At 46.3% G+C, this 12,700-nt stretch overlaps 1 protein-coding gene across 1 annotated transcript in view; it reads right to left on the reverse strand.

The window, feature by feature from the left end:
- The window catches only part of MUC2 (mucin 2, oligomeric mucus/gel-forming), a 61,241-nt gene that overhangs the window by 25,042 nt on the left and 23,499 nt on the right, over nucleotides 1–12,700 (reverse strand). Inside the window, exons 28-39 of the mRNA XM_088166583.1 lie at nucleotides 12,101–12,301; nucleotides 11,722–11,751; nucleotides 10,930–11,358; nucleotides 10,126–10,334; nucleotides 7,379–7,991; nucleotides 6,943–7,006; nucleotides 6,557–6,733; nucleotides 5,462–5,599; nucleotides 4,146–4,331; nucleotides 3,036–3,190; nucleotides 1,741–1,917; nucleotides 424–663 (exon numbers count right to left, since the gene is read on the reverse strand). Coding sequence (XP_088022709.1) covers nucleotides 424–663; nucleotides 1,741–1,917; nucleotides 3,036–3,190; nucleotides 4,146–4,331; nucleotides 5,462–5,599; nucleotides 6,557–6,733; nucleotides 6,943–7,006; nucleotides 7,379–7,991; nucleotides 10,126–10,334; nucleotides 10,930–11,358; nucleotides 11,722–11,751; nucleotides 12,101–12,301 — 2,619 coding nt within the window. The remainder of the gene's footprint in view (nucleotides 1–423; nucleotides 664–1,740; nucleotides 1,918–3,035; nucleotides 3,191–4,145; nucleotides 4,332–5,461; nucleotides 5,600–6,556; nucleotides 6,734–6,942; nucleotides 7,007–7,378; nucleotides 7,992–10,125; nucleotides 10,335–10,929; nucleotides 11,359–11,721; nucleotides 11,752–12,100; nucleotides 12,302–12,700) is intronic.

Here is a 12,700-nt window from a genome sequence, read left to right on the forward strand (position 1 = left end):
GAAAATCCTGGCACAGCTGGGTACAAACAGAGCCTGATATGCCACTGCCACTAGACCAAGCCCCACTCCAATTGAACATCACGGCTCCAGTGATTCTGTTCTGGCCAGCAGAAGGATCAGGTCCAAAAACAGCAAAATAAACATTTCTTATCAGTTCAGCACCTTTCTAAGCTGGGCACCAGCATGAAATGACTCCTTGGAGCTTGTTGAGTCAGGAAGCCAAGACTTTCTCCCCATGATCTCTGAATTTTTGTTCCTTATAAAACAGCCAGCCCAAAACACCAGGTTTGGAACAGGTCATTACCAGGAATACCTGGCCATTATACCCATCACTGATCCCATACAGAAGCAAAAAGAGGTGCTTATGGACCCTCATTGCTGCAACAGCAGTGGAATATGTGAGAGCACAAAATGTAGAATTACCTGTAGCTGGTGTGGTACTGGTGTATGTTGGTGTGGGTGTAGATGTGCTTGGAGAAGTTGAAAGGGGTGTTGGTGATCCAGTAATAGTTGTCGTGCTTGGAGTGCTGATGCTGGTGGTGCTGCTGGGGGGCATCGTGGTGCTGGCAGTGCTGGTGGGAGTCTCTGGGGTCAAGGTTGATCCTGTTATTGTGGTTGTTGATTTTGGTGTAGTGGATGCTCTACTTGGTGTGGGTGGTGTGCCTGTTACAAACAGCAGGGACAGAGAAAACAAAGGCACAAAGGCATGAGTGGGACTCAATGTGAATTGAATAGAAGCTGTGCATGAGGCAGCTGCCACAGACACAGAGAGGTCTAAGAGCCCACCCTTAGCACAGCACAAGTCCACAGCCCCAGCCCTCCGTTTCTGGCCCCAGAAGGGAGACTTCCTGACATCCGTGCACAGAGATAGTCATGTCCCTCCTTCCCTGGTGAAGAAATTGGGGACGATGCTAGAAGGTGCTTTTCATAAAATCAGAGAAACCTACCAATAGGGAAGAGATGAGGAGAAATAATTCTTTGGATCTGGCTGGGGCTTTTTAGCTCTGTGTCATTACCTAGAACACCTCACTAAATCCTGGAGCAAGAGCAGAGAATAGAATATGCAGTCCAGGAATGAAGCATGCACAGAAGTACGTTCCTGCCTGACTGGCACGTGGTGTTCCCAATGTCACCCTGATAAAGCATATCCGAGTATACTAGTGGATCTGTTCACCCAAAGGCCACAATTCACAGCACGATGTAGTATGCAAAGTGAAACTTCTCCCAAAAGCATGTCAGGGGAATCCTTCCTCCCCATATTTACAGCCTCTGAAAACCATTAGCATAGACAGGCAAAGGAGTAGGAGAGAAAGGGAAGAATGTCTGCAAAGCTGTTGGGAAAGACTGCCTAAAATGCCAGTATCACTAACTTAAACCCCACTCCAACTATACACCATGGGTCCAATGAATACATTCTGCCCAGCTGAAGAAAAAAGTTCAACAGTAGCAAAACAAGATTTCCTGTCAGTTCAGCATCTGTCTAAGCTAGGCACTAGGATCAAAAGCTTCCTTGGAGACTGTTGAATCAGGGAAGACAAGACCTTCTCCTCATGACTCCTGAATCCTTCTTCTGAAATAGCCAGCCCAAAAGACCAGCTTTGGGCACAGGACATTTCCTGGAATGCCCAATAGTTCTTCCTCCCATCCTGGATCCCATAGACGACCTCAAGTGATAATGCTCATAGACCTCCATTACAACCACAGGAAGGCAACACAGGAGAGCACAAAACATAAAAGTACCTGGAGTTGGTAGGGTGGTGGTGTATGTTGGTGTTGGTGAGGATGTGCTTGAAGTAGTTGGAGTGGGTGTTGGTGTTTGTCCAGTTGGAACAGTTGTTGTTGGGGTGGAGGCAGTAGGAGTCTCCGGTGAGGGAGTGGCTGGTGATTCTGGTGTGCTTGGTGTCTTCGTAGGTGAGGCTGATAGAAACAGCAGGGACAGAGAGAACAGACAAAGGCACAAAGGCATGAGTGGCACTCAATTGGAACTGAACAGTAGTTGCACATGAGCAGCTGGCAAAGAATTAGAGTTCAGCCCACCCTTAGCACTGCAAAGGTCCCTAGCAGCAGCCCTTCCTTTCTGGCCCAGAAAGAAAACTCAATGACATCCATGTGCAGAGATGGTCATGGTCCTCCTTTCCTAGTGAAGAGACTGCGGATGGTGCTGGAAAGTGCTTCTCAAAAGATTAGAGAGACCTAACAGTAGGGACTGGATGAGGAGGAGTAATGCTTTGGATCTGGCTGGGGCTTTCTATCTCTCCTTCATTACCTAAACACCTTGCTAACTCATGGAGTAAGAGCTGAGGGGAATCTACGGTCAGGGAACGGATCATGCAGCAGAATATGTTTCTGCCTGATAGTCATATGATTTTCTCAATGTCACCCTGATAAAGGACATCACAGATAGTGATCTCTGTGGTCATAGTGGATCTCTATGGGCAGCCAAAGACCACAGTTCACTTCAAGAGGTAGTATGTAGCCAAAAGCATGATAGGGGAATCCTCCCTTCCTACATCTATAACCACTGACAAGCATTAGAACAAACACCACCAAGAAGGAAGAGAGAGGGGGAAAAAAGTCTGTACTAACTTTTTAGCTGAGCCTAAAGCAGTGCCTACAATGCCAGTGCCAAAAACCAAAGTGACTGTCCAAATGCACCTCACTGACTATATTCTGCCCAGCTGAAGGACATGGTCCAACAGCAGCAAAAGCAACGTTTTCCATCAGTTCAGCGTCTGTCTTAGCTGGGCAGCCAGATGAAATATCTCCTCAGAGCGCTGTTGCACAAGAAAGACAAGACCTTCTTGCCGGGACCCCTGCATCCTCATCACTTTTGAAACAGCCCAAATGAACTTTGGGCACAACTTATTTCCTGGAACGCCCAAAAGTTACACACATCCTTGATCCTACACAGAGCCACAAATGGATGTACTCACAGACCTGCATTACTCCCATGGTAAGACCAAAAATGACAGAAGAACCAGAGAAATTTTTGTTGGTTCTGGGGTTAGAGGCAGAGAGGGGTTTATAGGAATTACTAGTGCTGGGAACATACTTGCAGTAGTTGAGATGGTTGTTGTTGACCCAGTAACAGTGGTTGTTGTGCTCGGAGGGCTGGTGGTGGTGGTGCGAGTCTCTGGTGGTCGGGAAGTGGTTGTTGATTTTGGTGTGCTTGGTGTGGATGGAGCTGTTTCTGTTGGAAAGAGCAGGGACAGAGAAAACAAAGGCACAAATGCATGAGTGGGACTCAATGTGAACAGAAGCTGCACATGAGGCAGCTGCCACAGATATAGACAGGTCAGCCCACCCTTAGCACAGCAAAGATCCCTAGAATGAGCCCTTCCTTTCTGGGCCTGGAAAGCAAACGCCTTGACATTTGTGCACACGCAGGCCCTCCTCTCCTAGCAAAGAGACTGGGGATGGTGCTGGAAGGTGCTTTGCATGAAATCAGAATGACCTACCAACAGGTAGGAGATGAGAAGGAGTAATTCTTTGGCTCCAGATGGGGCTTTCTATCTCTGCCCCATTATCTACAACACCTCACTAAATCCTGGGGTACGAGCTGAGAGAAGAAGCTGTGATCAGGGAAGGAAACGTGCACAGGACTATGTTCCTGCCTGATTGCCATGTGGTTTTCTGATATCAGGAGTTCCCAGAGCACTAGTGAATCTTGTCAGGCAAAGACCACAGTTCAGAGGAAATCACAGCCTGCAGAGTGAAACTGTTCCCAAGAGCACTGCAGAGGAATGCTTCCTTCCTACATCTCTAAGTAGCTTAATTAGTATGGACATGGCAAATGAGCAGAAGAGAAGGAAGAAAGTCTACATATCTGTGCCTAAAGAGAGCTTAAAATGCAAGTGTCACAAAACCAAGCCCCACTCCATTACACTCCACGTGTCCAGTGACACCACTCTGGCCAGCTGAAAGACACTAAGTCCAACAGCACCAAAAGCTACTGAGTTCTTCTTCCTTCTGAAAAAGAGCTGATGGGCCAGCTATGAGCAAAGGATGTTTCAGGGGCTGTCTAGAAGTTAAACCCATTCTTGATGCCATACAGAAAAAAAAAAAAAAAAAAAAAAAAGAGGTGTTCATGGACTCACAGTACTCTCAAAGCCAAAAACACATGAAACTACAAAACTTAGAAGTACCTGGAGTTCCTAGGGTGCTGGTGTATGTTGGTGTGGGAGAGGACGTGCTTGAAGTAGTTGAGGTTGGTGACCCAGTACCAGTTGTGGTTGTGCTTGGAGACCTGCTGGTGGTGGTGGTGGTGGTACTGGGAGTCTCCGGTGTGGATGGCAACTCTGGTGTAGTGGATACTGTGCTCAGTGTGCCTGCTAAAGTGGCAGAGACAGAGAAAACAAAGAGACAAAGGAATCAGTGGGATTCAATACGAACTCAGCAGAAGCTGCACAAGAGGCAGCTGCAACAGACCTAGAAAGATCAGCCCACACTTAGAACAACAAAGGTCCCTAGCAGCAGCCCTTCCTTTCTGGCCCAGAAAGAAAACTCAATGACATCCATGTGCAGAGATGGTCATGGTCCTCCTTTCCTAGTGAAGAGACTGCGGATGGTGCTGGAAAGTGCTTCTCAAAAGATTAGAGAGACCTAACAGTAGGGACTGGATGAGGAGGAGTAATGCTTTGGATCTGGCTGGGGCTTTCTATCTCTCCTTCATTACCTAAACACCTTGCTAACTCATGGAGTAAGAGCTGAGGGGAATCTACGGTCAGGGAACGGATCATGCAGCAGAATATGTTTCTGCCTGATAGTCATATGATTTTCCCAATGTCACCCTGATAAAGGACATCACAGATAGTGATCTCTGTGGTCATAGTGGATCTCTATGGGCAGCCAAAGACCACAGTTCACTTCAAGAGGTAGTATGTAGCCAAAAGCATGATAGGGGAATCCTCCCTTCCTACATCTATAACCACTGACAAGCATTAGAACAAACACCACCAAGAAGGAAGAGAGAGGGGGAAAAAAGTCTGTACTAACTTTTTAGCTGAGCCTAAAGCAGTGCCTACAATGCCAGTGCCAAAAACCAAAGTGACTGTCCAAATGCACCTCACTGACTATATTCTGCCCAGCTGAAGGACATGGTCCAACAGCAGCAAAAGCAACGTTTTCCATCAGTTCAGCGTCTGTCTTAGCTGGGCAGCCAGATGAAATATCTCCTCAGAGCGCTGTTGCACAAGAAAGACAAGACCTTCTTGCCGGGACCCCTGCATCCTCATCACTTTTGAAACAGCCCAAATGAACTTTGGGCACAACTTATTTCCTGGAACGCCCAAAAGTTACACACATCCTTGATCCTACACAGAGCCACAAATGGATGTACTCACAGACCTGCATTACTCCCATGGTAAGACCAAAAATGACAGAAGAACCAGAGAAATTTTTGTTGGTTCTGGGGTTAGAGGCAGAGAGGGGTTTATAGGAATTACTAGTGCTGGGAACATACTTGCAGTAGTTGAGATGGTTGTTGTTGACCCAGTAACAGTGGTTGTTGTGCTCGGAGGGCTGGTGGTGGTGGTGCGAGTCTCTGGTGGTCGGGAAGTGGTTGTTGATTTTGGTGTGCTTGGTGTGGATGGAGCTGTTTCTGTTGGAAAGAGCAGGGACAGAGAAAACAAAGGCACAAATGCATGAGTGGGACTCAATGTGAACAGAAGCTGCACATGAGGCAGCTGCCACAGATATAGACAGGTCAGCCCACCCTTAGCACAGCAAAGATCCCTAGAATGAGCCCTTCCTTTCTGGGCCTGGAAAGCAAACGCCTTGACATTTGTGCACACGCAGGCCCTCCTCTCCTAGCAAAGAGACTGGGGATGGTGCTGGAAGGTGCTTTGCATGAAATCAGAATGACCTACCAACAGGTAGGAGATGAGAAGGAGTAATTCTTTGGCTCCAGATGGGGCTTTCTATCTCTGCCCCATTATCTACAACACCTCACTAAATCCTGGGGTACGAGCTGAGAGAAGAAGCTGTGATCAGGGAAGGAAACGTGCACAGGACTATGTTCCTGCCTGATTGCCATGTGGTTTTCTGATATCAGGAGTTCCCAGAGCACTAGTGAATCTTGTCAGGCAAAGACCACAGTTCAGAGGAAATCACAGCCTGCAGAGTGAAACTGTTCCCAAGAGCACTGCAGAGGAATGCTTCCTTCCTACATCTCTAAGTAGCTTAATTAGTATGGACATGGCAAATGAGCAGAAGAGAAGGAAGAAAGTCTACATATCTGTGCCTAAAGAGAGCTTAAAATGCAAGTGTCACAAAACCAAGCCCCACTCCATTACACTCCACGTGTCCAGTGACACCACTCTGGCCAGCTGAAAGACACTAAGTCCAACAGCACCAAAAGCTACTGAGTTCTTCTTCCTTCTGAAAAAGAGCTGATGGGCCAGCTATGAGCAAAGGATGTTTCAGGGGCTGTCCAGAAGTTAAACCCATTCTTGATGCCATACAGGAAAAAAAAAAAAAAAAAAAAAAAAAGTGGTGTTCATGGACTCGCAGTACTCCCAAAGCCAAAAACACATGAAACTACAAAACTTAGAAGTACCTGGAGTTCCTAGGGTGCTGGTGTATGTTGGTGTGGGAGAGGACGTGCTTGAAGTAGTTGAGGTGGGTGACCCAGTACCAGTTGTGGTTGTGCTTGGAGACCTGCTGGTGGTGGTACTGGGAGTCTCCGGTGTGGATGGCAACTCTGGTGTAGTGGATACTGTGCTCAGTGTGCCTGCTAAAGTGGCAGAGACAGAGAAAATAAAGAGACAAGGGAATCAATGGGATTCAATATGAACTCAGCAGAAGCTGCACATGAGGCAGCAGCAACAGACCTAGAAAGATCAGCCCACACTTAGAACAACAAAGGTCCCTAGCAGCACCCTTCCTTTCTGGCCCCAGGAAGCAGAATCCTTAAAAGCCATGCACACACACAGGGTCACAGACCTCCATGCCTTGTGAAGATACTGGGGATAGTGCTGGAAGGTGCTTCTCACAAAATCAGAGACATCTACCAATAAGGAAGAGAAGGACGACAAACAATGCTTTTCATCTATTGGGGCTTTCTATTTGTGCCTCATTACCTGAACACCTCACTCACTCAAGGAGTAAGAGCTGAGATGGGAATCTGTGGTCAGGGAAGGATGTATGCACAGTACCAAGAGGATCAGTATCTCCACAGGACAGGAGGACATAGGCCCCTGTGTCCTTGTTCCTTCTGAAACAACCAGCCCAAGGGCCATCTTTGGGCAAAGGCCATTCCACTGGATACACAGCAATCAGTCCAATCTCAGATCCCATACAGAGGCACAGATGGAGATGCTCACAGACCTTCAATTCCCCACAGCAAGGAAACACATGAGAGCACAGATCAGAGAAGTACCTGTCGTTGGTGTGGTGGTGGTATATGTTGGTGTGGGCGTGGAGGTGCCTGAAGTGGTTGAAATGGGTGTTGTTGAGACAGGAACAGTTGGTGTTGTCTGTGAGGTGCTGCCACTGGTGGTGGTGGCGTTGGGGGGCAACGTGGTCGTAGTGGTGGTGGTGGTGGTAGGGGTGGTACTGAGGGAAGTCTTCTCTGCTGTTGGCGTTGGAGAGGTTGTTGATATTGGGGTGGACACACTGCTCGTGGTGGTTGAAGCTCTGGAAGGTGTGGTGCTTGGGGTGCTTGGAGTTGCAAGACACTCTGGGTAGCTGGGGGTGCAGCAGACACTGATCTCATAGTTGAGGCACACTGGCATCGGTATGATACCTCCTATCTGCTGATCTTTATTGTTACAGATGAGCCCTACGTCAACACTGCATTCCACTTTCTGCCCTAAATCTGCAATGGGAGTGTCAGGGAATTTGTGTGCTCGGCATGAAACATTCTCGACTTTCGCACACTCCCAGGACGGGAACTTGTTCCAAATGTTCTCAAAGGTTTCGTAGTCACCACTGTTCTTGTCGGAAGCATCTGGATAAGTTGTATCGAACCACTCTGACCAGACGCATTCACACTCTGGGAGGCAACAACAAGACAGACAATGAGAAACAGACAGGACAGACACAACAAGGCAGAGCACCAGCTCACTCACAGCTGCTGCCCTGGGCACCCCCTGCACTCAACGGTGGCCCTCAGGATGCCACTGCACTCAGCCAACACTGGCCACAAGAAAGCTCAGTGAAGTGACCAGGCCTCTCCTTCTTGGCCCTACAAACCACTCCAGGCCCAAACCAGGACAACACAGGCACTGATGAGTTCTGTGTGTGCCCCCCACAGCTGGGTCACATTGCTTTGTATGGACTCTCGTGTGCAAAAAACCACTCGCCTAAGACCAACACAGGAGGCAGAGCGGGACTAAGCAGAGACTCCTGCCACTCTCAGCTTCTTGGGCCATGCACACCACCTCAGTATCTCACAGAGAAACTAAGCACTGGGAAGGCACCCAACCACAGGGAAAGCAGGCAACGGGACACATGCTGCTGACAAAGCCTCAGCTGCCTCCCAGCAGCACATGGATCACTGGAGCCAAGCACCAACAGGAACACTGGAAGAACCCAGCTGCCCACAGGTTGTGTCTGTCAAATCTGCACTCTGAAACCAATCCCCAAACTCTGCCAGCTACAGCTCTGAAAGCTTCCCACAGCCCAAACAGCTGGTAAGTAACAGCAATGGCCACAGAGACAAAACAGGAGAGGGAGGGAAGAAGGTCTGCACAGCAGTGCCCAAACAGAGCCTGAAATGCCACTGCCACCAACTTTAGTCCCACTCCAACTGCACACCTTGGATCCAGTGACTACAATCTGCCCAGATGAAGGACACCCTCCAATAGCAGCAAAAGCAACATTCCCATCACTTCAGTAGCTGTCTAAGCTGGGCATGAGCATGAAATACATCCTTGGAGCACTGTTGAGTCAGGGAAGACAAGACCTTCTCCCAAGGACCCCTAAATCCTTGTTCCTGATGAAATAGCCAGACAATGGGCCAGGTTTGGCCACAGGTTGCCCAGAAGTTACACCCATCCCTGATCCCATCCAGAACCACATATGGAGCTGCTCATGGACCTTTACTACTCCCACATCAAGGGCACAAATGACAACAGAGCAAGAGAATTATTTGTTGGTACTCTAGTCGGAGGCACAGGGCTTCTGGTGGGAATTATTTGGTTTTGGATCATACCTATGGGACCTGTGGTGGTTGGTGTTGTCGTTGGCTCTCTGGTGGTGGTGGTGATGAGAGTCTCTGGTGATGTGGAAGTGGTTGGCAATTCTGTTGTAGGGGATGTTGTGCTCGGTGTGCCTGTTACAAACAGCAGGGACAGAGAAATCAGACAAAGGCACAAGTGGGATTCAATGTGAAATGAACAGAAACTGTGCATGAGGCAGCTGCCCCAGACCTAGAGGGTTCAGCCAACCCTAACACAACAAAGGTCCATAGCACCAACTCTTCCTTTCTGGCCTCAGAAAGCAGAATCCTTCACAGCCATGCATAGAGACAGTCATGTCCCTCCTTGCCTTGTGAAGAGACTGGGGATAGTTCTGGAAGATGCTTCTTCCAAAATCAGAAAGACCAAGCAAGAGATGAGGAGGAGTAATGCTTTGGATCTGGCTGGGGCCTTCTATCTTTGCCTCATTACCTAAACACCTTACTAAATTCTGGGGCCAGAGCTGAGAAGGGAATGTGTGGTTTGACTACAAAGCACAGCAATATGTTCCTGCCTCATCGTTGTAAGAGTTCCACTGATTCGATGTCAGCCCTTTGAAGGGCTTCCAGAGCAATAGTGAATCTCATCAGCCAATGACCACACTTGACAGGAATTGACAGTCTGCAGACTGAAACTTTTCCCAAAAGCCTGTCACAGAAATCCTTGCTTCCTACATCTATAAACATTGTCATCCACTAGCATACATTGCAAAGGAAGATGTACCTCCTTGGAGCATTGTTCAGTCAGGGAAGACAAGACCTTCTCCCAAGGACCCTTAAATACTTGTTTCTTTTAAATAGCCAGACCAGAAAGCCAGCTTTGGGCACATGACATTTCCTAGTATGCCCAAACGTTACACCCATCCCTGATCCCATCCAGAGCCACATACGGAGGTGCTCATGGACCTTTACTACTCCCACAATAAGGACACAAATGACAACAGAACAAGAAAATTATTTGTTGGTACTGTAGTTGGAGGCACAGGGCTTTTGGTGGGAATTATTTGATTTTGGATCATACTTGTTGTTGATGTTGGAAGAGTTGTTGTCGTTGGCTCTCTGGTGGTGGTGGTTGTGGTGGTGGTGGTGCTGGGAGTCTCTGGTGATGTGGAAGTGGTTGGCAATTCTGTTGTAGGGGATGTTGTGCTCGGTGTGCCTGTTCCAAACAGCAGGGACAGAGAAATCAGGCAAAGGCACAAATGCATGAGTGGGACTCAATGTGAACTGGACAGAAGCTGTACATGAGGCAGCTGCCACAGACATAAACAGATGAGCCCACCCTTAGCACTGCAAAGGTCCTTAGCACCAACCCTCCCTTTCTGGCCCTGGAAAGCAGAATCCTAGACATCTATGCACAGAGAAGCTCATGGTTTTCTTTTCCTAGTGAAGGGATTAGGCATGGTGCTGGAAAATACTTCTTACAAAATCAGAAATACCACACCAGCCTGAAGAAGGAAGCCTTTGCAGCCCCACCCAGAAAATGCCTCTAGCAACAGGAGTTAGAAGCATGGCTAGTCTTTTCTCACACAGCAGGTCCTCCTGGGTATATTCTCTCCAGCAGAAACTTAAAAGTCCAAACCCTCCTAAGTAAGACTTCCTTGCAAATCTACGTTTTCTATGACTGTGACCTGCCTTTAGTAGCCAATAGCCTTTTATTTCTTCAAAGGCAAAGTAAGATCACAGAGTATTTTTCTGTTAAATACCTGTAGATGTTGGGGATACTGGAGTGGGGACTGGTGGTGCATACTCACTTGTGGAAGTGATGTGTATGGGTGTGGTTGAAGTCCTGGTTGTAGTGGTGGTGGGTATTGTCTTGATGGTCGTTGAAGTTGTAGTTTGTGGTGCAGTAGGTGTAGCTGTAGGCCCACAAGGAATTTCTTGCCACTCACAACAGTTTACTCTGATTTCATAATTATAGCAAAGTGGCCACATAGTTACATCTTGCTCATCATTTTTACAGATTAGCCCATATGTAACATTACACTGGACTTTCTGACCAAGTTCTTCTAAGCTCACATCAGGTTGATTCTTAGCCCTGCATTCAATTTTCTCAGGCGCTGTACATATTTTGTTTCCATGCTTTCTTATTTCCTCATATGTTTCATAGTCACCATCACCTTTTTCAGGATCACTAACATCAAACCACTTAGTCCAGTCACAGACCAGTCCAAAGCAAGGAGCTGCAAGAAAAGACAGAGATTTCAGATGTTACAGAGAACATCCTGAGAAGATAATTTTTAATTTTCTTCCATTAAGGGCTAGAGAATGGCATTGCAATTTGTCATCTTTCCAAAGAAAAGATTTCTAAAATTGGTTCTGTATTACCAGGTCTTTAAACTGGGAATTTTGCATCAAAATAAAATAACCAAGCTGAAACCTTTCAAGGTCCTTCTTCTCTCTATACTAATAGCACTTTTCAAGTTATAAAAAAGTATTCATTTTTATTTAAAATAGATTTTTCTGAATTGATTATCTTTAGTTTATTCTTCCTTTAAATATTCTTTTGACATTTTTAATAACCTTGTTTTGTATTTATAACTTACTTGTAGTTACTGGATGGCTCGTAGTGGAAACTGAAATAGAAAAAAAAGAGATTTCTCTATCATTTCAAAAGAAATAGAATAGTATTTTTTTGCTGACACTCTTAACATTATTTCTACTATCCCATTAGGATATTTTAAAGCTAACATGTGTTTTTCAGAAATAGGAAGGCACCCTGTACATTTGTACTTAAAATTTCTTTCATGGGAAACAAATCAATTCAAGATGCTAAAAATCTTTCTTTAGTGGGGCGTGATAAAACAATTCATAAATATTGCTCTATCTGTGTCAACTATAATCCCATATAATTGTACATTCTATATTTAAAATATTTTCCTTAAAGAAAACAATTTTTAGATCACATCTGTATTGGTGATTTACCTGCAGTGGTGGTGGTAAGAGTAATGGTAGGGGTGGAAGTTGAAATGATTGTAGGTGAAGATGTTGGGCAAGGATAGACTTTTCCAGGAACCACAGAACCATTTTCTGCACAAATGTATTCTGTACATATGTCGCCATGCTGTACGTTTCCCACAGTTTCACCCGGCTGATAACTTGTTCCATTGATGACACAAGGACACGCTGCAAGAAAGAGCTTTACTGTGCAATTTTGCTACTACCATGTAAGAGGCAGAGGTAAAATACTTATGGACAAGAGAGCATTTACATGAGTCGTGTTTTTCAGACCTATACCTGGAGCTTAGACCTACTATACTGTGCTACTTTATCATTACATTTAAAGCAATGTTAGGATATATTTAATCAAGTCCTGAATAAAATGCCTGGTGGCACAGACTTAGAAAGTAGGTTTTAAAATGTTCTGAGAGAAATAATAATTGCAATTTACTAACTGACACTTTTATAGTAAAAACTACATGTTCAGAAAGTGCAAACTTGTACTGAAATCCATTAGTTTGGATATGGGACATGGGGAGAAAGACTGAAGGGGCATGAGAAAAAGGTTGAACCAGAAGCACTAAC

Source organism: Sturnus vulgaris, chromosome 6, assembly GCF_052056855.1.
Source record: "Sturnus vulgaris isolate bStuVul1 chromosome 6, bStuVul1.hap1, whole genome shotgun sequence".
NCBI lineage: Eukaryota > Metazoa > Chordata > Aves > Passeriformes > Sturnidae > Sturnus > Sturnus vulgaris.